Source organism: Saccostrea cucullata, unplaced genomic scaffold, assembly GCF_032062105.1.
Source record: "Saccostrea cucullata isolate Sc308-1 unplaced genomic scaffold, CSIRO_AGI_Scuc_v1 ctg114, whole genome shotgun sequence".
In the NCBI taxonomy this organism is placed as follows: Eukaryota; Metazoa; Mollusca; class Bivalvia; order Ostreida; family Ostreidae; genus Saccostrea; species Saccostrea cuccullata.
This window is the reverse complement of record NW_026930714.1, coordinates 405,963-433,404: the sequence shown is the minus strand read 5'-3', so window position 1 is coordinate 433,404 and position 27,442 is coordinate 405,963. Positions and strand designations below refer to the sequence as shown.

The window sequence follows — 27,442 nt, the reverse complement described above, 5'->3', positions numbered from 1 at the left end:
AAAGATAACATATTAAAGTATATATCATTTGAAAGCTTTTTAAATTTACTAGATATTACTAATTTGTGAATGATTGTGTGGGTGTGCATTACACTGTAATTGGAATATTGCATGTTTTTTGGAGATTGTGATTTAAATTATTTCAGATAAGCATTTTGTATTATTTAATTTTAAATTGTTGATGTTCATTTTTGGGCATTGCACAATGTTGAATTTAAAAGGGCTAGCACTTTTTGTGTATTTTTTAGTTATATTTAGAATATTCAACTTATGTATGTAATATGTATATTTATATATATGTAAATTTATATATGTAATATCTGTATTTTTTAGTTATATTTAGAATATTCAACTTATATATGTAATATGTACATGTATATTTATATAATATGTAAATTTATGTATGTGATATTTATATTTTAATAATATCTGTGCATGATCATTAGTATCTTGAGTTCTTCTTAAGAAAAAGATTCTTTTCTGGTTTCTGATTATTAAATGAAATATTCAGACATATTTTATGGCAAATTGCTTGTTTAACTTTGAATAGAAATGTTAAACTGGGATTGAATTAACTAGACTTTTGCTGAACTGTGGCTTATGAAAATATCTCTTTTTCTGCTCATTAAAATAATGACCAGAACAATGAATTTATTTTAAATTTTAAAACAATAAAAAGTAATAGAAATTTTCTAGAATGGCTGAAATTATTAACTATATCAGATAAAAAAGATTCTCTAAACAATGCAGTTGGATACCATCTTGGAGAGGACTTATATAGGCCATGTCTGACGTCCAATCCAATTTTGTAATCTGACTTCACATAATAAAATACAAAATGTATTGATTAAATTAAAATAAAATCTTTCTAGCTTTTGAAAGCTTACAATCTATTAGAATAGATTTGTAGCATTTGGTATCTATAAATGACTATTTCATCATATGTGAAAATATGAAAAATTTAAATGTAGGAAGCATATATAATAAACTAATTTTTTTTAAAATTGAAAAAAAAAACAATTAGATGAAATAAAGGTCAGATTTAATCTAAGTGATAATTGTATCTTAAGCTTCAATTTGTATGTAAAGTTCAATAATTTTAGATATGATAAATATTAGGATGTCTCTGTAATGTATTTTTTGTAGAATGAAGGAATCAACTGCATATTGTGAATAATTAATTATTATAAAATTTAAGATATGGTATTATAAATTGTTTAAGGTAAAATATTCGTAAATTAAGTGACATAGTAACATGGGATTAAATTTTTTTTACGTCTTTTAAGTTTTTCTCATCTTTTCCTAAGATACATACTGTAACTTATTTGTTTGAGCATCAAATTTTTACCCACCCCACCCCCCTTTGAAGAAAAGGATATTGGTTTTACACCTATTGGTCAGTCGGTGTCAAATAGACATCAAACCTAATACATTTAATTAATGTACACCTGATACAATGTATTTCTTACGGAGTAGATGGCCTTCGAGTGTTGAGGTCACACTTTAAAAAGAACATGTAGGTTAAACTGTTTTGAAAATAGGAAAATTTTGTCTTTTCAGTATCTTGAGAAACTTTAGCTTGACATAAATCAAATTTAATTCACTGGTCCTTTGATTAGAAGATGACCCTTATTGATTTGGAGGTTACAAGATTAAGGGTCAAGCTAGACTCAAAGAAATCTGGACATGATGATTTTTCCAGCTCAGTATAAAATAGAAATCATTTCCTTGACTGACATCAAATTTTGTAAGACTGATGGCCCTATTGATTTTTAGACCACATGTTCAAAGGTTAAAGTCAAAATGGAAGAGAAATCCTTTTCTTGAGGGACATTGAAATTGCCCCCTCCCCCTGCATTGATGTCAAATTTGTCATTTTAAAATACCACATGGTCTATAAATGCTTGAAACATTTGTCTTGTCTAATTCTGTCATATGCTAGGTTCTTTTGAAGTTTGGGGTTTCCATAAATAGGAAATTGTTCCCATATTCAACTGATGTCTTCAAAAATGATGAACAACCATCATAACCTTTGCATTCGCCATGGGTTTAGTTTTGCAACCAAGTTGTGATTTTTATCTCTATTTTTTTTCTGTGTGGCATCAGAACTAATTTGTTAATTTGTGAATTGATACAAAAAATTGTACAAAACATTTCTCCTTTGCTTATAAATTATGTACTGAACATTATATTAAAGTTTAGTTACATTTAAGATGTTCTTTGTTGTTTTTTTTTAATGTGCTGCATGTGGTGATAAATTATTTGCATTCCAAGCTCAAAAGTCCATCATACAATAAAAATCAGGAGCGATGCAAACCCGGACCTCTAAAATATCAGAGGAGGGATCATCACTGGTTCCATGGTGACTCATCAGAAATATATATTTATAGATACAAAATGTATGTCTTAGATGTAAAAGTGATTATATAGGAAAGAATTTAGGCCTAATCCTGTATTATGAGCAATATATAGACTAAAGACATTTCAAATATTGAAAATCAATGACTGCAGTCTATAATACTAGTATTTACATGCTCAGATGAGGCTGCATATGACCTACATACTAGTAATACATGTAATATTCTTGGTGAACATGGTTCAAAGCGTAAAATGCCACATGTGGTGTTTTTTGAAATGCATCTATAATAATAACTTAGTCTGGTGGTTTGGTGATTCAAAAGCTCCATTTGTATACATGCATGGTTGCATGATGCTGCGTGGACATTCTAATTCTCGCTTTGCATGGATGTTATCAGTACACTTTATACTTTAATGACTGGCAAAGGACTGTATCTAAATCTTCAATGATTTTTGACAGAAATACAATTTTTTTCTTTATTTGAAAGGGTTTTCTCCATTTATTTCTAAAGACTTGTAAATATTGAGCCATTTATGGTATACGAGTTTAACTTGATTACAAGTTTATCAGGCACCGATTCCATGAAAAATCTACAAGAACAGAAATATCATAGCAGGATATTATATACGTGTACCTTGGGTTGTTGACTGCTAGTCTAGTCAAAATATAATGCATTTTGCGAGCCTATACATTCATCGTGCAGATTGCCAAAGCTTTACAAAGATTACTTTACTACTGTTGGTAGCAGTGGTACTTTTAAACGTATATACGCTCGTAAAAAACGGCCTTTTCCTCTCCTAGCTGGCCTTGTGCGAAAAAAGATGGAATATCTGTAATTTTTTGGGTCCAATGAATGAAGATACAGTATATTGTATTTGGTAATATTTCTTGCATACATGTACTTGTAAAATAAGAAAATATAAAGTAAAAGTTGACAGAACTCCGAAAACTGAATTTAAAGTTGAGAGAAAATTGGTTTAAGGGATAGTCGCACTTTAAAGGTTTTAAGCTGTGTATGATCTCCATTGGATTTATTGAAATTTTGTGGTAGAATTTAAGCTTTTCAAAATATTAAATTTTGAGAATATGCAAATTATTTTCTTAACATAGGATTATTGTTATTCTTCTTAGATATTAATTAATAATAGAAGAACAGCACTTTTTTCACAGAAGATCCAAAAATATATACCCTGCAATAATAGCTCCGTGGTATTTTGACGTAGCTAAGAAATTAATTGCAAACATCATTTCAAATGTCTGGGTATTACATTGTTCTAGTATACCACCAACTTTAATATTTGAACCGATATGTAAAGATGTATTCTATAAACATACAGTTTATAATGACAACCCACCCCAAATTGATAAGTATACACGTATCATAATGCTTGATAAAGTTTTCATTACAACGCATAGCCTCTTGAAATAACTGAATTTAATGACATGATAAATATATAAATGGCAAAAGTGACGTGAAATATGTAGAAAATATAACAGTAAAATATTTACAAGAAAGGATGAAAAACAATATTATAAATGTCTTTTTACCCGATCGTTAACAAAGTCAGATTAACAAGCATTAACAACAACGGCAGCCAGTATAACGTCTACCACGTGATACAGACACTGGTCTTTGATTGGACACTGGTCAATATCACTTGTCACGTGATCCCAAGAAAACGCACTTTGATCACTAGAAGAATCATGAGTCCCTCGCTCTGTGTCATTAACTCGGATATCACTGAGTCATAAATTTCGATTTTCCTCTTCAGTTTTTACACGTGTTCACATCAATATCCTCCAGTTCAAAACAAATCATTTGTCTGCGGACTGTACGTAGTCGACACCCCTTCTTTTTCTTCTCACAGCCTTTCAGTCCTCTCTTGAGCTTTCGTTGGAAGTCTTTTACTGACTCTGTGGAAATAAAGGACAAGAATTTGTCAGAATCCATATAAAATTCTTACAAATTACCACCATGAAAACAAAGCCAACACTGTAATTTTTTAACATTTTTCTTTTGATAATTATCTTTGTTGCATAATTCTTGTCTTGATCGATTGATTGATTGATTTATATATTATTTGACGCCCCTCTCGAGAATTTTTCACTCATATGGAGACGCCACCATTTCCCGGTGGAGAGCTGCAAATTTTGTCTTATAATGGGCACTCTGGGCCATTGAGCAGGGACGGATCTTTTTCGTGCCAGCACTCACTGCGACACGGGTCCTTGGTTATTGTGGTCCCATCCGAAGGACAGGTCTCCACATTCCACAGTGAGATTCGAACCCGCGACGTAAGGTCGCGACTCTAGCGCCACACGGGCGACTGTCTTGATCGAAAATTACACCAGAAATCATCAAACAAATGTTAAGATTTTTATTCTAGCTTTTAATCGCCATACTCAGTATCTATTGGAACCGCTGTTTAAAGTTGTAGCCTTTACGCTGTATTCTGTTAAATCATCTTTACTCAAACAAATCTCATCTCGTGAAGATTTAAATATTTAAATAAAAATTTAGTTATATTAACCTTTAAGATATCATCCTGTCTTGTAGATTGAAATTATAAAAATCAATTTGATAAAATAATCCAGTCTCAAAAATTTAACATCGATTTTACTTTGTACTATTGAATCAATTGCACCAAAAGCAAATGATGTTGGATAATCAAAACAAGAGGCGATTAAAAACCACTCCCTTCCCTCAAAGCTTGAATATTGATAAGGTACGTATCAACAAAACACGCTAATTATCAGAATCAATGCTATTACATTGATAAGAAGCTTAACACCTGTCTTCATATGTAGATTAGATGAAATACTTGTCACTTACTAGCACTTGCAGCCCCAAGTATGGCATTTGAGTTCTGTATCTGTCGTCTAAAAGAATAGGAAGAACATTTCTCCGGATCTTTTCTTTCTTTTATTTTATCTGAAAATAAAATAAATAAGTAATATTAAAATTCAATTTACATGTAAACTGTATTGTTTGGCAGTTGAGTTATCATATATTCAATGGATTACATAAATCAAAGATCACCACAACATTTTCAAGTTACTAGTATTACTGCTACGTATTCATTACCGCCACAAAATATTGGACATTACACAGCTACTGTTGTTCCTGCTACATTTATCATATGTCTAACCAGGAATTTATTTCTTTATCCAGCATCTTACAAGCACAAGGGATTAAGTTAAAAATATTTTTTTTCGTAATTAGTAGTCATAAATGTTTTATCCCACATTTTTTTCATCAAATTTTGTCCTTTAACTTCCTCTATGATAATTTAATTGTACCTTAAACAACAGAAAAAATTAATTGTATTTGGAAGAACCTGATTGTACACTGTGCTTTTGACAGGATGTTTCAGTAATAACATGTACATGTGTGTATATTGTAAAATTATGTTCTGTGATATATTCCATCATCATAATCACTGTATAAGCTGGAAACAGAGGAAACAAGGACCTCTAAAATATCAGAGAGGGGATCAGGTGCCACTGAGGAGTAAGCATCTCATGTAAACCGATCAATCCCGCCGTGCTCTCTCTCTCTCTCTCTCTCTCTCTCTCTCTCTCTCTCATGTTTGGGCAAACGAAAACTCAATAAATCCATTGTCATATAATGGCTTAACAATTAGTATTAAAAATGTCCACCGGAATTCGACTTAATGACAAATTTTTATTTGCTAAAGGCCACTGCATGTATCGAAAATACAATTTGCAAAATGTTATTTAGCATTACTACAACAGAATTTTATCTAAATATTTGAAAAGGTTCTTATTTCTTTGATAAACAGTTAAGTATCTTCCGTGATAGACGGAAACCCAGCACTTTGGTAAAATTCCAGACGTTAATCAAGACTATTAATATCTTTGTATCATCAACTACCTTCTCAAAAGGCTTTGCGTCGTTTTAAAACTTGCTTGTACTTAGACCTTTCTGTATTGAAACAAAAGGGAAACAAAATCCAACTTAACCATGGATATGTTCAAGTTGTCACATTTATCATAGTAGTCATGTTTATCATAAAATGCTGGTGCTAGTTTGTCATTAAAAAGTAGCATATATTTCTTGAAATGTCTAACCACACAACCTAACAGAAAGCGAAATTCTTTCTTTCGCTCGGGGTCCGCTATCCAGCATCTTACAAACACAAGAAGCATTCAGTTAAAAGAGCTTTTTCTTTACAGAGCTGTCAATCAGGATTAGCGATTAACCAATCAGCGCATCAACCAATCAAAATAGTATTAATCCGACGACATTCGAACGTGTTGATTTAATTTATAAATGCAAACATACAAAAAACGTTGAATTGCTGTGTAAATCTTTTATGATTATAAAAATATTATTTAATATTAATTTAATTGTCATCCTCCGGGGTGCATATTTATATATTTATTTTCTTTTTTTTATTAAGGCAATTTATTATTATGTTTTAATTTTCCAAAATTATACATTGTACATGAATATACACTATTAAAGAACCTATGAAATACGTCTGGTTTATCAAACTCTTTGCGATTTCCAGACTTGAACGAATTAATTATGCTAATTATACATTTACAAATCGTACATTGTTTCATTCTAAAATGTAATATATTGACAAAGAATAATCAAAATATAATATAGTATTTTAACATATGAATTATGATCCATTATAAATATTGAAATGTTTTTGGACTAATTATTGCGGGAAAAAAATTATTGATAAAGGTGTAAGCAATACGTAGTTATGTGGGTTGTTCGAGAGTTGGTAACGCAAACTAACTGTAGAGTTACACTAAATTGAAGGAATAATCTTTTTATGTATCATCAGGAATTGCGTTAAATTCACGTTCATTCTGAGGAAGTCATTCAGTTTGTTAATACCATTAAGGCGGAATGCTTCATCTCATGTAAACCGATTTCCATATACACGTATTTTTTTCATGCCCAAGAAGATCAAGAAGATTAACTCTCTCTCTCTCTCTCTCTCTCTCTCGATGTAAATTTTGGTAATTTTATGTAACACGTCAATTGAGAAATCATAAATAAAATAATTAAATAATTATTTTATAAAGACAGTGTGTGTGTGACAATTATATTAATATATTCTTATCCGGAATTATTTGTCTTTTTCTTGACAAATTTTTATTTGCTAAAAAAAATCTTATATACAGTGTAATTTTCTTTAGAAAATACAATTTACAAAATGTTATTTAGCATTACTAAAATAGAATTTCGCGCCCATCTTATTTTCTGGAAAGGTTCTTATTTGTGTTGATAAACAGTTAAGTATCTTCCGTATAGAAGATGTACAACCCCTATTTTGTACATTCTTGTTGGCACGAGGGAGTCATTTTATGGAGATTTATTACACACTTAGTAATAAATACAGGTTTTTTGCATATGCGATATGGATATCTTTGTATCATCAACTACCTTCAGGGCAAAAGGCTTTGCGGGGCTGATATTTAAAACTTGCTGCAGGGCTGTACTTAGACCTTTCACACCCTTAGTAAATTAAACCACAAAACAGTACTTGTGATCATACACAATTTTTGGTGCGTTCAATTCTCTTAATTTTAACTTTTTGAAAATAAGGTTATATGTTAATTTACAAATACATGTAATACTATTATTTTCAAATGAGTAGTCATTGAAATTATCAAAAAATGCTTATGAGACATTAGACTATGTACATGAAAAAGTAGTCCATGCAATTATTTACTTACTTTCTTTTCTTGAAATGTAGCTGTAATGTATTTCTCTCTATCAAGAAGACGTACAACCTCTATTCTGTACATGTTGGCACGAGGGAGTCATTTTATGGAGATTTATCTCTATGTTTCATAACCTATAATCTTTGACTTTATAGCTATAATGCGAAATTTGAGAGTAAAGTAGATGAAAAAGAACGACAAACCTTTGTGAACAATATATCTCCAGATTTCCACCATTTGGGATTTTACATGATCAAATGCAATAACTATAGTGTCATTGTCTTTTCCATTTTCTTTCCCACTAATTTTAAGGCGGTAAATAATAAAATCAGTCCTTGCAGGTAAACACATTTTATTGAAATGGCATGGAAGAGCGCCGTCTAGGGGCGAAGCAAGTGGTAGTATTGACGGGCACTGTTTATCAAACATGGTGGCATTATTATTGACTTTTGTGCATCTCTTTGACTTCTTTCTTTGCCTTCGTCTATTTCTATTTCTCCTTTTATTTCTACGACCACCTGTAATGAAAATTTAGTTAAATATTAATTTCATAACAAGAACACTGTCGAAATTTTTTATGTACCCGATAATTCTTAATTTTGCCATTCCCTGCAATTCTATTTAACGTAGGCAAATTATGGAATTGGTTATTAAAATCAAGTTTTAGAAGAAATTATCTGAATTCTACATTTTTGGTGTTAAAAATTGTTGATACCTTTTCGTTTACTTCGTCCTTTTTTGTTTTTCCTTCTGTTCTTTCGTTTATTTTTTCTGCCTTTCTTTCTTCGTTCCCTATCTTTTTTACATACTCCTTTGACTTTTTTGATTGGTCGGTCACATGTTTTACAGCAATGTCCCGGCACACGATACTGCTTCTTACAAGATAATGTCGGACATTGCTCTCTTTCACATGTAATTGCTCCGTTCTGTAAAATACACAAAACGTCTGTTATATCCTTTTAATTGAATATCAATAATCAGACTAATTCTTTGAATGTAGTCTTAATTATAAATCCATGACCTGTGTTTAAGGTCACAATTTGCAGATCTCCACCGGCAAGTGGTGGCGTCTCCAAATGAGTCAAAAAAAAATGTCGAGAATGACGTTAAACACCACCACCGACAACAAAACCTTAAAGCCGGATTGAATTGTGTCATTATAAAAGAATTGTTTTCAAGATTCATGTAACAACAGATTTTGAGTTTAAACAATGGACAGTGGACACTTTTTAAAAGTCCCTTATCAATGAAACCGGTGGACCTATTATAGGTTTCATTCTCTTGTGACTGTCTGTCTGTCTCTCTCTTTGGTATGTGAGTCTACCATTTAGTTATAGATCAGTTATAGATCAAGATCGCGTTTTGTTCTGCTTCATGATTTGTATGGAACTGTGGTCTCTTCAGTTTTGAAGGGGAACCAGATTACATGTGCCAGTAGGGATTGGAAAAATCTTTCAAATTGACAATGACCATTTTTTCATCTTAAACTTTGAAATTTTTTAGTACATGCATATAAATATATCTCATTTATTAGTTTCGTCAAGAGATATTCCGTCTGTTAGACATACCAGACACGTGCACGTTATGCACGGGTCCTTTTCTCCAGCGACTTCCGGTTTCCAGTTGGTTGAATTCTTCCTTTCAATTCCATTTCCATCTGTACAGTCTATCGAAGAGAGATTAATATATAAAAAAAATTCTTATGATGTTTAGCTGAAATTATATAATTTCCATCATATGTTTAATGGTGGATAAAAATTGGAGGATCTTGAATTAAAGTCTTTCGAAAGATAAATTAAAAATGTATATATGTGTCTATTTAGTATAACGATTTCTTTAAATTGAAGGAACTTAATATAGGTATTTTCAATTAACCTTGTATCATTCAAATCAATAATCAAATTATAAATACAGTTTTGCTTGCTATACATGTATATACATAACTAATAGTTTAAATACATTATTATACATGTTCAAATTCCGAGTTTAGCCTCTCTGTGTGGAAACTACTATTATATCTAAAATTTTCAATAAAAAATGTAAGGACTGTCATTGAAAAGTTTTTGGTATCGATATATCAAATGCCATGTATAGGTTGATCGATATACCGATATGAAACGTCATGTATCCTTTTATCGCTATATGTATAGCAAATATTACATATCGATTTATCGATATCAAAAGATTTATAACACAAACTCTGAAGTATGTTTTAATCGAAGTTCTAATTGAAACAATATAGCTCAGTTAGAAAATATTGTAATTTATGCAAACAAGAAGGAGTGCAAATGAATATCTTAGTGTTTAGAACTGAATAAATTTGTAATCCACTTTAAGATAAGACACACTACATGTATGCGTCTTAAAGTGTATACAATAAAGTTTAACATCGAAAGTAACAAAGGACACCTGCTTTCTTCGAATCTCTAACTGAATCTCGCAATATAAGTTATGCTATATAATTTTTAACCTACGTAATATATCGGTTCTCGTGAATATCACAATAGAAAAAGTTCTCGATTGAACTGATCAAGTGACAGTTCTGCTAAAAATACTGCAAATCAAAATGAAAACGAAAATTACAGTACTGACTGATAATGTATGCTAGTATACTAAAGCTTTTTTTCCCAGTAAAAAAAAGTACTTGTTAAACTTAAGCATGTTAAGTACCATATAAGAAACAACAGGAAATCGCGACTTTGGGTCTTTGCAAACTACAAGTCTGTATTTTTTGGGTAGTTTTACCATTAATATTCATAATTGTCTCCAATCATCCTTCAAACTGTACATAATGTGATTCTGAAGCGTTCTGTCCAAAGTAATGCTTCCTATGGGAGACTTATTGTGATGGAGGAGCCTAACCATTATTTGCATCAAACAAGATTCTAGACCAGAGTTAAGAAATCGAACGCTGACTCAGAAAAGTCGTGCCATTTATAAATTAAACTTACCCTCATGATTTTCCGACAATACTAAGAATGTTAACACTCCTAGTATCAAGAGAGCTAATTTGACCAAGTATTTGGCGGCCATTGTTCTTTCCAGTAATAAAGAGAGAAGCCAGATGCTAATAGTCACGTGACTACTCTTAAATTTGCTAAGAGGTTTACGAGCGATTATATCTATAAGTAAAGTAATCGTGTTTAAAAATAGAAAATTCTCATACAGTAACTCCTTAATGATAAATACTATTACGTTTCTTTATATTTTGAACATAACAGAAAACACAAAACATGGACTCTTTCCTTTTGCCTTAATAAAATAATCTTTAAAGAATATGAGAAAGGTACTATTTCTATGAGGTAGCGCTTTGCACTATCTTAGTATCTTACGGTACGTTTACAAATAATAAAAGTTTTCATTGTTATTTTACAAGTGTAAACTTTCTATAACATCTTCATAAGAAAAATTAAAAAAAAATTAAAAGGGTTAGCAACAGTAAGACGACGTATTATATAATTACGAAAAACCCCAAAGATAATTTAATTAACCGTTAATAACATTCTGTGTAACAAAAAATTAGTATATAGTAAATTATAATTAATGATCATTAATTTAAAAAAAATTAAATATCATTCTCTTTGGGTGCATTTCATTTCCTGAATTTTTGGTAATTATCAACTTTTCATTTCCGACATTTTTTATTTTTCATTTCCGACATTTTTTTTGTTTTCATTTCCGAAATTTTTTTGTTTTCATTTCCGACATTTTTCAAATACATAATTAGTACCTATAGCATCGTCTCAAGCCACGGTCCGGAGTCCGCATATACATGTAGCTCTCTCCAGAATTATAGTAACAAATTTGATAACTTTACTTATGAAAAATTTAATGGAATAAATCATAAATTAATGAAATCCAATTTTGTAAATCTATCAGTGACTTGGGCATAAGTATGGTGCTGTTACTGACAAAACAAAATATGGTGAAAAAGTTTTATGGTCATTAAACTCTTTTACCTAGACTTAGTGCTATTACATGTATCCATATATGTATAATTTTTTTTTAAATTTTTATAAAGATTTTGGCATCAATACTTTTAAAATTCCATTTTCTTTTATTTAGAAAACATTAAATTGCCGCACAGGTAAATTCCGGAAATGAAAAAAAAATTATGTCGGAAATGAAAACAAAAAATGTCGGTAATGAAATAAATATATGTCGGAAATGCTATGCACATTTCCGGAAATGAAATGCAGCGTTCTCTTTCGTTTTAATATTTTCCTTAATTATTTAGTGAATAAAATTTATTTTATTATACAAATAATTTAAACAGTTAGTGTCTAAAAAGAATTTAAAAGTTAAATAACAAAGGTTAGTTTTAAGGTTACTAAAAATGTTCTATTATCTAATCTACAGAGAAAATCAGACCGACATACCTTCCGGTTTCCGCCTTTCTAATTTATCTTTTGATTTGATATCTAGAGACAAAAAGCGCCCTCTATTATTCTACATTGTATTTCATTCCAAATATCTTTTTGCATGTGTTTATTAGTATAGGGATATTAAATACAATAGCCTTCAATAGTTGTGTCATGCTCAGTGTTATAATTTTAAATTTTACGAAAATTATTTCAAGCAGTGTAACCTTATAGTGCGATTGCTGCAGTGGTTTGCACCGACACGCATGCATAAAATATTTACTTTTAGATAAAAAACAATCGATATTTACTTACCCACACAAACTGGACAACACGTATCTGGGGACTGATAGAAATTACTACAATGTGGCTTTATGACACACGTCTTCAAAAAACAGTAAATTTGTCCAGACTGTAAATAAAGCAAAACGAAAAAAAATAATTCAAAATAAAAATAATGAAAGAAAATAATGTTTTCAACATCCGTATACTTTCAAATGATACATGCAGAAATATATTTTTATTCAATTTTATCTATCTAAAGAAGTTAAAGTTCCATATTTTAATCCACTTTAAACCTAATAGTATTCAATGTTTTTTTTCGGAGCCAAACATACAAGTTTCTTTAGTGAATTTTTTTAACTCTCTCTCTCTCTCCTTCCTACAAACCTGGCAAATGCAGTTTACACACTGGTCAGATCTGGTAGGGGTGATATGTGTATTGTTGTTGGAGAAGAACTGGTTGTGATCATAGATCCGCCCCTCAAACTGACACTTCCGGTCCTTATTTCCGGCCTCCCCGTCGTCAATCGGCGCTACTGTAGGAATGATGTTTTTTAGATCTAGGTGAAAATATAGTGCGGGATCTCTATTTCAGGCCAGAAAATCTACACAGCCATCGCCCCACAACATCGACTTTATATTACTGATAATTATTTGGAACATATGCATAAATTGACGCACATAAATTTTATAAATTATCAAAATTATAATGTGCGGAAAGAAAATAAGAAATAAGAAAATAAAAATCTACAAGATAATGAATAAGTTATATTTAAAATATCTAAATGAGATTCTGTAGGAATGAAAGAGAGGTGGTCACCTTCACAGACCGGACAACATGCCCCCACTGGATATCGAGGCGCCTCACAGTTTAATATTGGACACTCCACTTTGTCACAGGTTACGGTGTTCTAGTGAAACAAAATATTATAGCTACAAGAAACAGTTTTACTCATAATTATTGAAGAAAAAGACAATTATTACTAATATTGAAAGAAGCGGTTTTATAAGAAAACACGCCACACATCCGGTAAGTTTCAGTGATTCACTTGGATAATTGCTAACAATAAATAACGTTGATAAGAGCAACGTATTACAATAAATTACATCCATATCAAAAATGAAAAACAAAAAGTTACATTAATATCAAATAAAAATTAAATAAATAAATTAAATAATCCCAGTAGTTATACATGTATACTGAAAATATTTGCAATTTATAATATCAAATACTATTTCACAACGCCTCTTTATTTCCTTGTTTTGTATGTATCGAGATTTTTTTTTTTAAGCTAATTGTCTCATGAGAAAATTTTATTTCATATTAAATAGAAAGGAGAAGAAAAAAATGAAATATAAAAATCATTTCCTTTAATGATATGGTCAATTTGAACGGATAAATTATGATGAAAGCTTTTTTGATCTTTGACAAAAACTTTTTTGAATGAATTTGCAAGTATTTATTTACACTTTGTTCTCCGACTAACTAGTAAATATGAACTATGTCGTTTAATTAATTTTTCAATGGTTTCATAAAAAGAAATATTGCAAGGATATTTAGCAGTGCAGACATGCGACTTTAGACCAACTTTTCATATCGCCAGGTTTAATTATGATATTTTTATATTCGGGATAAAATGTTTGTTTTCTAAATCACGAATTTGTGTCATAATCCTCCATCTCTTTGTGAGAAAGAGGCGCTCAAACAAACGCCGGAATGAGCCAGACTTTCTCACGATTTCACGACGACACGAGGCGGCTTCCCGCCAAATCGAGGATAATGGCGCAGACGCACGGGGTAATCGGCGTTTGAATGAAGTCAGTAGGGTATAAAATTGACTGTTCATCTGAAGGAAACTTACATCGTGAAAGCAGGTACAGTTGACACAACCCGCGCCTATCTTCTGTGAATCCTTTACAGGGTTCCAGTGATCACCCTCTTTGTAAAAATGCTTGTTATCAACTGTGCAATTTGCGGCCTCTGGAAAAAAGAAAAGAAAAGATATTTATCTAATAATTATATAAAATCACCTATTTTATTAATAAAATGAATTGTACTAAAATATTTTTTGTCTCTGAAAATCTGAATACCTTTTAATTTGTTTATTTTCATGTAGGTGTTTTGTATTCTTCTGTGAAAGCTCGTTTATGTTAACATATTTCAAAAAAGCTTTTTGACAATGACAGGCTTTTAAAGTGTTGAATTTCAAATTGATGTTCCTTTTTAAATTCCTTCAATGATTCCAGAGAAGATCAATTACACAAGACTCTTGATGCTTGTCATCCTTAAACAGGGACATTTTTATAATTGATTTTATAAATTTAAAAATAATCACCTTCATTTGAACGGATCGGCGCGTGGGGGCGCCAGCAGCGCCGAGCTCGCGCTGCGTGAGAGCAGACGAGAATTTGAATGATCAATCAATGCAATGGCAGAAAGCATTTACACAAACTTTTGAACTTTGTACACTAGTGTTGCCGACTCTTAGTCGGTGTCTTAACACAACAAAGGCTTGAATAAAAAACCTGCTTCGTAATAACAAGTTATAATGTGCTAAGTTTACGACGTAAACAGCAGGCTTTACTCTAACGCACCCCATCACCTTCCGGTTACAACTTATAAGGTCGCGTGCACTCATAAGGAAACATTTCCCGGGAAAAAGCTCGTTCTCTCTCTTAAAATAAAAAAAAGGAATAAAAATCTAGGTGGGGAATTACAAATAAAGTTTTTGTGTTGGGTGGGACGCCAAGAAAAACGGGTAAAATTCTCTTAGATGTCAAAGATATAAGGCCCTATAATTTCCCGCCCTCCAGAAAACTGGACCTTCCCATATCGTGTTACTGCGGCCGAAGTTTACATTATTTCAGACTGATATTGGATTTGGCGAATTTTTTTGGCAAATTGATCAGAATCTTTTTCTGTGTTTCGACTTACAAGATAATATTTTTTATTTATTTATTAAATCTTGCATTGAATTAAAATAATATTCATGTCAGTTTTACTTGGGTATCGGTTTCACTTGATTATATCTTAGTAAATATTTCTAATCTAAGGTTAAAAGATTGATATTTAATCTATATTAATATATCTGGGCGTGACTTTCCATAAGTTAATTTTTAGAATAGGAATTGTAACATTTTGGAATGGATTTAAAGAACCAATGACCTAGGAAATCCGCCTGTCTATATGCAATAATTCATAGTTGTCCGCTTCGTTAAATTTTGTAAAATACCCTTTAAAAAGTGAAATTAAATTACACTAGCTAAGAGGAGTAAAATTGTGGACATATTTCTAATGTCAGCTAGCGTCTCCTTATTTGAGACAGTAATCTTAAACAAAAAGATTCGTTATCGCGCCAATCAATGACAAAGGCCGGTCTTACTTATTACTTATCGCTCTTAATGATAGTAAAACGTCGCCTCATAGATGCCCATTCCGATAAAATATGATCTTTTCAATTTGTTTAAATAAAACGCTGGTCACTTGGTCGATCCTTTTTATTTTTTATTTTAATGTTTTGCATAGTTTAGATAATGTATTAACATTTTTAGTAATTGTTCTAGACTTATAGTGGCAGATGCCGGAACTGATAAAACGCAAGTTTTTACGTCAAATTGAGACAGGGCTGGGCTTAAGAACGAAGGAGTTAGGGAATTAAACCCAAGTAAATTAAAAGGTTTTGTTTTGTATGTGTAATCTGTCTAAGGAACAATCGTTCGTTGATTAGAGTCGGTCCCCCACTCGAGACAGTAAGGGCCATGGACTAGTGATAGGGATGGCGGACAGAATACGACAATTTCAAAAGGTTTGGCAGACGATTGGAAGCACGCGACTCCAGGGAAACGTCGCCAGGTGTGAATTTCTTCTCGTCTGTTGGTCACGAGGGCGCTCTCTGAGCGAGATGTTGGGCTGAGCCTTGATCGATAACATCGCGAGTATGGGTTTATCGCATTAACATGACATTTCATGGCATGCACTCTGATTATTTTATAAGCAGGTAAACAGACTTATTATGGGGGTGATAATGTTTACCTGCTGAGAGTCTACTACCACTATAGATAATATTGAATACAATTGTAAATCAATTAAAAAATGCCCATCCGTCTAGGTCAAGGGAAAACGGGCGATACTATTCAATTTCATCGTATTGTTAAAATGTGTATTTACCAGAAAAGGCCGTAAAAATTTGCATATAAGAAGTGTCAACGAAATTAAAATGCAATAGAAGAACAAAAATAACAGTGCGAAAGGGGGGGTTAATAAATTAAACTGAGAAAGGTAGATAAAATATCTTATTCTGAGTGGAATTTTAAAAAAAAATTCTTTTAAAATTCTTTTTTTTAATATATGTGAAAAACTGTAGTCTTGGCGTTTATGTAATATGGTTGACTACATATAAAATAGGATGTTATTGCAAATACGTGTGAAAGAATTCTATATCTATATGTATATACACAGTGTGTCCTTTTCAAAGTATTTCTCTAACTGTTTTTGATATTTTCATTTCATCTGTTTCTAGTCACTTCTTATAAAAATTTACTATAGGTAAGTTCGATTTAATATTTTAAAAACTTTTTTGAGAAGTAACTTAAAAATTCATCTAGAAACAGTGAAAGACTTGAATGATTAAGATACTCTTTGTAAAGTTAATTTTATCATGTAGCAAATTTGAGGTTTAATACAAAGTTTATAACTATACACTGGTATAAAATATACATCTGTGTTATTGAAATTGTCATAAAAGGCAATAAATTCGAGATAATTTGATGCCTCGAAGAATATCGACCAATTAAAGTTAAAAATAGCCCTATTGTACGAAAAGAAACTACATTTGGCGAGAAGCTGGCGACTTTGGAAATAGTTATGGATTCCTTGCAATCTATTTATCACTTCTCGGTGTCTAGTAATGACTTAGGAGCTACCTACCAATGTCATATCTTCACAGAACTGGGACAAAAACATGCAACATTTTAGTTTTTGGAGGGGAATAAATAAAAATTTACTGTGTAAATTAAACGCTTAATTTACAACATGTAAAAAATAGTAAAACAGTAGTCTTTTTAAAGTAATATTAATCGTCTTCCTACAGTGTATATGTCCGAAATTAGCCAATGCCACCTTTTTCCTTGAATGAATTACAGTCTTTCAAAATAAAACATAAATTTTTGTGGATTTTTCACACACTAATTACTATAAAGTGGGAATGTTATTATTATGAGTGCGATAAGTAAATTTGTTTTTTGGAGCCAATAAATTAGTTCTAATGATCGATTGACAAGTTAAATCGTCGCCAGACAATGAGGACATCGTGTATAGCGTCCGTAAACACCGTCCTGGAACCTAGGACTATCTCCTGATCGACTAATTGCCGAAAAACACGACTAACGATATAGGTAAAAAATAGGTAAAAAGCTACCTCTCAGCTCCAGTCGAGACAGGAGTGTTATGGTATTCCAAATTACTGTTTTATTGTAAAAGACACTTTTCTTCCCTAAATTAGCCTTTACCCCCCAGTCCCCATATATCAAATAATCTGAATAGTTTTCGAAAGTGGGAAGCGTACGTTTATTATATTGCTGAGATATTACTGCAAAAAGATGACGTCAAACATGGTTTAACATTTTCTCTATAATTCTTTTTGTTGATACGGAAATCTAAAGAGGCAAAAGTTTATTCAAAATATCCAGTGCATCAGCTTCTATTTTGTTTAATAGATTGTTTTACATGCGTTCATCATCAGATGGGTAAAACTCGATAGTACGAGTGTTATTTTTCAAAGGTTTTGTATAATTTGAATTTTTAACGCGACAAAGATACCGAAAAGCCAGAAAATTAAGGAGATAGGTTGACGGATGCCAAATTATCACCAGAACACTTTACGCCTGTTGGATAATAATTCTATACATTGTCTTTTGAAAGGCGATGAAATTTCCTTCCAAAGATGCTTTCACTTGAAATCTATAGAATAAGAAATCAAATTTTCTCCTCGTTGACTATAGAAGAGAATCACACAATCGTATTATTGAGCCATTCAGCCAATAAAGCTCTGTGTTATCTGTCTCCCAGATCGTCATATCCAGTAGAAATCTAAGCTATTCTATTTCAATTGATGATTCCAGCAGAAAACACATCAACAGAGCAATTGACTTTACAGCTTTGACTTGCAGAGAGTAAGAGCTGTGTTTAAGATAGCTATCGTCAGTTTAACTTCAGACGAAGAAAGATTCTTTTCACTTTAAGCAAACGCTTTAAATTCGATATGATCATTACATTGACTGATAATATCTTTTGAAATTTGAAGCTACATTACAGACATAAAAAAGACCTTACCTGTAGAAATTATTCCACAAATGATAATTGTTAAAACCGCTAAGCTTTTCCACATGTTATCTAAACAAAAGAATTACAGGTATAGTTCAAATCTACATGTAAAAAGTCAGGCATGTCCTAGGTATCCAACGGGACTTGTTAACTAAATACTGGGGAACTTGTAACATAGTCCGTCATGTGCAATGTTTTCTGGAGTTAAATCACTATAATACTCTATTGAATATATATATCACAGTCCTGAAACTTTTCTTGTAATATTGAGATAATTGAAATTCAGAGGAGCCAATCACCATTGGTCACGTGACCGCCCGCCTAGGGAGGTCCAAAACCCAATACCCAAACTGTATTTTCAAAGATAAATTAAGGCATTTATTTTCCAATCAAACTTTGCCATACACAGATTTTTTTTTGGCTGGCGTCTTTATATTGCTGTGTCTGTTTTTAAAAATTTGACGCGCACGTGTTTATTAGGACTCCATTTAATAACGTTAAACTATCGTATAAGTCCTAACTTTAACATTATAGAAATAAAGGAGAGATTTGTCTAGTAAATCTGCGAGCTAACTGTGATGATAGAGTGATTTTTTAACGTCCCGTCGATCGCCTGGCGCCCAGGAATGGATCTTTTCTTATTTAATATGTATATAAGGAAATGTCGGTGTTACGGGTTTTATACAATCATCCTAAAATACTGAAATCATTTAACCGCACGAGAAATGTAATACCATCTTTGAAAAAATTACAGATATTTTGTTTTTAAAAAATTTAGCACCATCGGATTGAACATATATTTTACATACGAGTAGGGAACTAAAAGAGAAAAAGTGACAAAATTGGATTTAATGGTGAATAAAGTTTATAATTATTTTCCTCCATTTAGGGTTTAATTCTTTTTTAAAACTTTCTTGCCTTTTAGCAGAATATTTTAAAAATGATACAATCAAGAAGAAGAAAGAAAAGAATTCGAAGATGGGAAATGATTTTTCTGGTAAAAGTATGCAAAAATCACTGGTAAATTTTTATTTCTGTGGATAAGTTAAAGGGTTAACTTAATTTTCTTTCTTAACGAGGAATAGCGAGGGGGGATTTCTCAACTTTTTAGAAATTGATGGATAAAGAAAGCTAACTAGTTCAATTGTAATGTAGTTAATTATTTTTCTTGGTATTATCTCGCTTTTATAAATAATATCCATACTGAAATGAAAGAACACAAATGATGAATATATGCTGTGTCGTTGTATTATTACTGATCAAAACTACAAAAGTGTGGATCTAAGGATGAATTAAAAAAAACTTCTGGGTAGGGTTGAACCAAAATATGTTTAACCTTTACAATACTGAACTGACTTGTGGTCTTTGAATACCAGAAGTACTCAGGTGAGCGATATGTCGCATGGGCCTCTTGTTTTACTCCATACTACCACAAATACAAGTCAAACTCACAGGTCAAGTTGAGAGATCCAAATGTGTTACCCCAAAAAATGACTTGTCTCTATAAATATGCATAAATATGCATGTAAAATTTGAAAACCGAAGCGGAATCCATTCAAAAGTTAAGGCAAGGTTAAATACTAGTATATGGTAGGCCTACAAACTCCAGGGTCAAGGTGGGTAAATAATATTGTTATGCTCCGTAATCGAAGATTCGGGGGTATAACGTTTTTGTCGTATCCGTCCGTCTGTCTGTTTGTGCGCAAAAACTTTAATCCTGCCCATAACCTTTGATTTAGTGGAGTGTGACTTTAATATTTCACATGTGTATTCCTTGTGACAAGGAAATTTGACCTTGACCTTGGAGTTTGACACACGTTTAGACAAAAATTCCAAACTTTTACTTTGGCCATAACTTTTGAACGGTAGATACTAGGACTTTCATATTTCATATTTGTATTCTTTGTGGTTAGACAGTTCATTGGATACCAACAACTTTGATTTTTTACCTTGACCTTGAAGTTTAACTAATTTTTTTTAAAAACTTGTTGATCTTTTGATTATGACCATAGAGTTTTACCCATTTTAAATGACTTGGTCAAAAAATTTGAAAAGTTAGTACCAGGGCTTTCAATTTTTACAAGTATATGCCTTGTGACCAGAACTTTCTTTAGATACCAACTATTTTGACCTTGGCCTTGGAGTTTGACTTGCGTTTGAGAAAATTTAACCTTCTCCATAAGCTGCCATATAGAAACATCAGTGTTTCATAAACACATCTAGTTTTTGTTGTTCCTCGTTTTCGCGAAAGCGAGGGGACATTAAATCTCATTCGTCTGTCAGTCTGTCCTTCTGTCACAGAAACTTTAACCTTGGTCATAAATTTTGAATTACAAGAGAAGAGACTTTCATATTTCCTATGTACATTACCTGTAGCAAGAACTTTCCAAATAGTCTATGGCTTTTGACTCCATGACCGTAACCATTAAGTTTTACCTATTTTTCAAAGATTTAAACATTACTTTAAATTGGTCATAACTTTTAAAAGAGAAAAAATAGGGTTTTCATATTTATACATGTACGTGTACATTGCCTTTGAAAAGGCTTTTCTCAATATTCTATGACTTTTGACCTGTTGACCTTCAAGTTTAACTTACTTTTTAAAAATGCTATTTTTTTCCTTTTAACTTTTGATTGAGAAAAGATAAGGCTTTCATGTTTGACATGAGCATTACCTATGACATGATGATTCCGAGCATGCTATAATTTTTTACCCCTCGACCTTGACTTCACGTTTGACCTAATTTCAATAATAAAAAATTACTTTTGAATAACATAATAGGGCATTCATATTTGACACAATATATCATAAATAATAACATCCCATCCACTACGACACCGAAAACGGGGGACCACATTTCTTCGAATTTGCCTTTTTATGCAGATTCGGGGATATTTAGTTTTTGTCGTGTCCGTCCGTCTGTCTTTCTAGCTGTCTATCTATCTGTCTGTTTGTCCGCAAAATCTTTATCTTTGCCCATACCGTTTGATTCAGTGGAATAATGACTTTCATATTTTACATGTCTATTCCTTGTGACAAGACCTTTCTTTGGGTACCACCAAATTTGACCTCTTTAGACCTTGACCTTGGAATCTGACACACTTTTACACAAAAATTCCAAACTTTAACTTTGGCTTTAACTTTTGAACGGTAGATACATGTACATGTACAAGGACTTTCATACTTGACATATGTATTCTTTGTGACAAGACCTTCCATTGGATACCAACAACGCTGAGGTTCCTTTAATCTGTGAACATTGAGATATTTCTATCTCTGAACGTATTTATAAGGCTTTTAATTGTTTCAGAAATTTCCAGCTTTTGACCTTGACCTTGGAGATTAACGTACTTTAAACAAGATGTGTTTGTGAAACACTATGCGCCCGGCGGCGACAGTTATAAAAGCTATTTTAGCCAATAGGTCACAGTCAAGGTCAAAAGGTCATTGACCTTGGTGTCACTTGAAAGAACTTGATTAGGCCTAGTGGAGTATACCAAATATGAAGTCTCTATCTTTCAAGGTGTAAAAGTTATGACGAAGGTTAAAGTTTGCAGACAAAGACGCTATTTGTAGCATATAGATCACAGTCAAGGTCATAAGGTCAATGACCTTGGCATCGTTTGAAAGAGTTCAATTAGTGGAATAAGCATACTAAATATTAATTCTCTATCTTTCATGGTTCAAAAGTTAAGATGAAGGTTAAAGTTTGCAAACAAACAAACAAGGAAACAAAACAGACAGACAGACAGGACAAAAACAATATACGCCTCGGATCTATCGATCCGGGCGCATAAAAACTTTAACCTAGGCTATACCTTTTGAACGCTTAGGCTTAGGGCTTTCATACTTCACATATTTAATCCTTGTGACAAGTCATTTCATTGGATATCAACAACTTTGCCCCTTCGAGCTTGACCTTGTAGTTTGGTCTACTTTTTAAAAACAAATCTTGACCATAACTTTTGAAGGGTTAGGTCTAGGGCTTTCATACTTCACATATTTGATCCTTGTGACAAGATCTTTCATTTAATACCAACAACTTTGACCCTTTGACCTTAACCTTGGAGTTGAATAAACTTTTTGAAAACTTAAATCTTGGCCATACCTTTTGAAGGGTTAGGGCTAGGGTTTTCATACTTCACATATGTAATCGTTATGACAGTATCTTCCTTCAGAAACCAACACCTTTGACCCTTTGTCCTTGGAGTTTGTCCTACCTTTCAAAAACTTATCCTTGACCATAACTTTTGAACAGGTGGTGCTAGCTAGGGCTTTCATATTTCACAAAATTTTGTATTTCTTTTGAGAAGATCTTACTTTGGGTAGCAACATATTTAACTTGCATTTTATTTTAAGAAAAGTTTTATTCTTCACTGTGTTGCCATACGGGGGCATCAGTGTTTCACAAACATACCTTGTTTTGCCTATTAAAAATCATTTTTGATTTTTAAAAATGACATTGAATTGGGATCACGTGGTTTGGCGAAAAAAAATTGGTTTGTAAGGATATTTGATTTCGTTGTTGAAGAAATGTTAAGTTGTTTTGTACATTTCATTAGGACTTGAATTCGTTAGATGTCTTCCCACAACGAAAATGAACCCCCACCCAAATATCGGAAGGGGGTATATGTTTTATTACAAGAAAAATAAGTTATGTCAGGTATATATAAAGGTAGGGGTATATTTTTTTACAAATACCTGTGTTCAGCTTCCATTCATCAAGTTAAAATTCATTAATTGTTTGAGAAGGAATGCGAAGATTTTAAGAGTAAAGTTCAAAAGGTTAGTCCTATAGTATTTAAGCAAGCACTCGTTGGGACTTTAAGACACAATCAGCTTCAATCAGTCTTGCTGACACGTAAGTGACGACATATTAGACATGTAAGATACTCAGACATTCCCTCTAGGTTGGGCATGGTAACAACACTAAGTTTTAGGTGTCTGAGTCGCTGTGCGTGTCTTGAATATTATTTTACTGATCAATGAAATCATAAAAGTCACAAGCATTATATGAATGAAAAAGATGAGTTTTAGATGTGGAACAATCCTCAACAATATCCAGTTTCCTTCAGACATAAAGATGGAATAAATCCGACAGGAGAATCGTAGTATCGATGTTTTAGTGTTTAATGCCAAGTTGTTAGTCACGCTCACTGGAAGTATGGCTTGGTGCGTTCAGTGTCCCTTCGCTTATTTTACCACTGCAACGATTAAAGCATCAGCGATTATTAATTCTTACTGAAAATGTCGGTCATATTACTCTTTAACTGTTCATTGAGAAAAAAAAGAAATCTACAGCACAGAAGGCTGCGAATTGCGGTTACTTTTCATGTCTTTTATAATATTTTTTCCAGAGCATCTATACATGAAATCAAGCATCGTTAAATAAAATATAGTCGCGTGGGATAGAGGTCGCTCCATTCCAGATAAATCTCTGAGGATTCTCTGGGTTAGTCAGATTCGAAGGTATCCGGAATTTCTTGCTTCCGAATCCGTCACGTGTAACCTTACAGCCAATACGGTGACATACTTGAAATTTTTGTGTACTTCGACCTCGAATACATGGCACTGAATATTAGACTTCGACAAATTCATCAACCCTGTGGAAATAACGTGCTCGATAACGATACTCGAATAAACGTCCATGAATGGAAATTTTAGATGCTATCTGGAGGAGCTAATATAACGCATTTCCGCGCTTTCTAAGACGTTGATGTTCTGTCAATGACTTGTTGGGGGTGTCTATCTATTAATGGAGAAAAGGTGTTAGGAAATTGATGATTAATTCTAATTTAACTTTATATAGCTCTCTTAATTAGTGTGTCAAAGTATCCTGTCATCAAATTAAGAAAAAAAAACATTGCGAGTGGGTGGCTATGGATATTAGCATGGCTGTCTTAAAAGAGCTGGGAAGTACGTAATATGTATATTGGCTCATATGATGTCAGCTTACCCGATTTCATGAATAGTTGGCTCATTTGAATAAATCAGAAATAAAAAGATTCAGAATCACTCTTCATTTAAGATCAGACGCAGCGTAGTTTGAACTTTATTGGGTTCTTCCTGGAGTTGAAGAGTTCCACTAAATGAAGGACCTGACTAGTGTGTGCAATACTTTTAATGTCTATATATGGCTTTGTACTACTCTTCTAATACAAATTTTGAAGAAATAAAATCTGGAATTTATGTTTTGTAATTTCTGTACATTTTTCTTTGAATAATTCAAAAAGTTTCATAATTTGATATCTTTTCAAAACCCCTGGTAACACATGCTGATTTTTTTTGTCTATGAACATGTAATGGTATTATAAGTTTGAATTTAGAATATCTTGAAAAGTTATCAGTAGGTAAGGTACCTTGTGTATGTCCTTAAGCATTGAATTCATATATTTTTTTCATTATAACACACCTGGCCGTGCCGAAAATTGAATACCGCGCGTTAGCGCGGTATGATAATTTGTCGGCACGACCAGGTGTGTTATAGGACCGAATACATCCAAAAATATGAATTCAATGCTTATATTTACATTCTCTGATTTTTCTTCTTCATAATTGCTTATTTCGTTAATCTGAAATGTGAATTTAGCGCCCTTCAAAACTGCCGTGGTTAATGGATGTAAGAGCCGTTTGTGACGTCAAATGACGTTAAATGAAGTTGCAGAGTTAAATAACGCAAACAAGCATTGCGAGGGAAAAAGTGACAAATTAATTCTTAATGCACATTATGTTAATTTTTACGTTAAATTTTCAGGGTTATATTTTTTCATTAAATTGAAATAAAACATTTTACATTTTGGTGTTCCTGAAGTATTGAAAATGCATATAGTTCCTACTGTGTATTTTAATGCGCGGCGACAAGGTTTCGCGTGTGTTATAGAAATTTAAACGTCGTGGATTTCTAATGGATTTCATAAGGAAAATTACACTGAATGTAAATATATATACATGTACAGTCCACACCTCATAAAACACGTCTATTATTAAGTAGGAGGAAAATGTATAGATCTATCTTTTTGTATTAACAGAAAAATAAGTAACGTCAGGTACCTGTGGTACAGTATAGTCAAATCATGACCGTTCGGGCCACAGGAAATCGTTATGTTTTATACATTTAAATAAAAAAATTAAACAGCTGAAATATGTTTTCAAGAAGCAGCAGAACCACTATTTGTCAAAATGATACTAATGCAATGAAGTTCTAGTAGATTTGAAAGATTGCTTTCTCTCCTCGTGTATATGTAATGTACCAAAATTTATCTATTTTAAAACTCTAATAGACTAGTAAATAAAATTAAAACTACAATACAGTTTGCCGTCTTAAACAGTTAGCCGGATTTCATTTACTTTCTTATCTCCCGAACCCCTCGATCTCTCGAACCTTTCTTGCGGTCCCTTGAACTTCAAGAGATCGAGAGTCACCTGTATATTACAAAATCCTATTGTTCGTTTTATCGATTTTTTGACAATTGAAAATGCAACATGCATTGAAAATCGTTACGATACTGTGGTACCACAACAAGGTACCACTTAATTTCAGCAATTTCAATAATATAAACTCGTATTTTATGCATGTATCAATAATTAACCTACTTTTACAAGAAAAAGTTCCTCCGTGATATTTTTGTCTTATTTAATAAATCATTTCAGATATCCTACATGTTCATCGAGCTTCTTTTTAAAAAAAGCATGTTGCATTTTCAATTGTCAAAAAATCGATAAAACGAACAATAGGATTTTGTAATATACAGGTGACTCTCGATCTCTTGAAGTTCAAGGGACCGCAATTTTTCTAAAATTGGATTAAAACTTTTGAGACTTTACACGGGGAACATCAAATTCTGGTTCTGCTTAAAGTGTTGGATAAATCCAGAGACTTTTGAGCCTTATAATTTGAAGTCTCTAGTTTTATCGCATACTATTATCAAAACCGGAAGCTGGTGCATTCATTGAACAGGGGTCCTTGATTCGATTTCCGGTCCGCCATGCCATGTTCTTCTTTCATTACAGTACAAAAATTGTAAATTGAGGACAAGTATTTGTTGAAATACTTGATGTTAATTATGAAACAACTCTAAATGCAAAAAAAGCTGTTAATATGTATGCCTCTTGCAGTCGAGAAGGCAATTGCGTAAAAGGAAATGAATTCTCCTCAGTCGACTGTGTGGTAAAACATTTTTTTTCGAATGGGTTATCAATGAAAAAATTGATTTCTGCGTAAAAAAAAAAACTTTTTTCCACCTTAAAACGGTATTCTGTTTCAATTACAACCTTCAGCGCAAGTAGAGGACCGGGGGGTAATGCGGTTATTTACGCTAGACTCTTAGAAAATACAAATGTAATTTCACTTTGTCATTTTCAATTCATTTTCCTACGATAAAATTAAGGTTTAATATTCTTACTGGTTC

General features: G+C 32.2%; 1 protein-coding gene across 3 annotated transcripts; it reads right to left on the bottom strand.

Moving 5' to 3' along the window:
- Window positions 1-3,776: 3,776 nt before the first annotated feature.
- LOC134229821 (uncharacterized) lies at window positions 3,777-19,220 on the bottom strand. Of its 3 annotated transcripts, none has more exons than XM_062711616.1 (10): window positions 19,043-19,220; window positions 14,574-14,692; window positions 13,532-13,622; window positions 13,099-13,271; window positions 12,745-12,841; window positions 9,637-9,734; window positions 8,784-8,994; window positions 8,272-8,586; window positions 5,193-5,291; window positions 3,777-4,273 (listed from the first exon to the last, which is right to left on the bottom strand). In XM_062711616.1, the coding sequence occupies exons 1-10, from the start codon at window positions 19,095-19,097 to the stop codon at window positions 4,128-4,130; spliced, it is 1,404 nt and encodes a 467-aa protein (XP_062567600.1). In that variant the 5' UTR covers window positions 19,098-19,220; the 3' UTR covers window positions 3,777-4,127. The 3 variants fall into 3 exon arrangements, with proteins under 3 accessions (XP_062567600.1, XP_062567601.1, XP_062567602.1); XM_062711617.1 differs by having other exon boundaries at window positions 13,099-13,247; XM_062711618.1 differs by having other exon boundaries at window positions 13,099-13,244.
- Window positions 19,221-27,442: the final 8,222 nt, after the last annotated feature.

Coding starts and splice junctions, on each gene's coding strand:
- LOC134229821 (XM_062711616.1), bottom strand. CDS start 19,097: ATGTGGAAAAGCTTAGCGGTTTTAACAATTATCATTTGTGGAATAATT. Junction 13,272..13,531: donor ATGTTGTCCGGTCTGTGAAG/GTGACCACCTCT, acceptor ATTTTCACCTAG/ATCTAAAAAACATCATTCCT. Junction 4,274..5,192: donor ACTTGGGGCTGCAAGTGCTA/GTAAGTGACAAG, acceptor TTATTTCCACAG/AGTCAGTAAAAGACTTCCAA.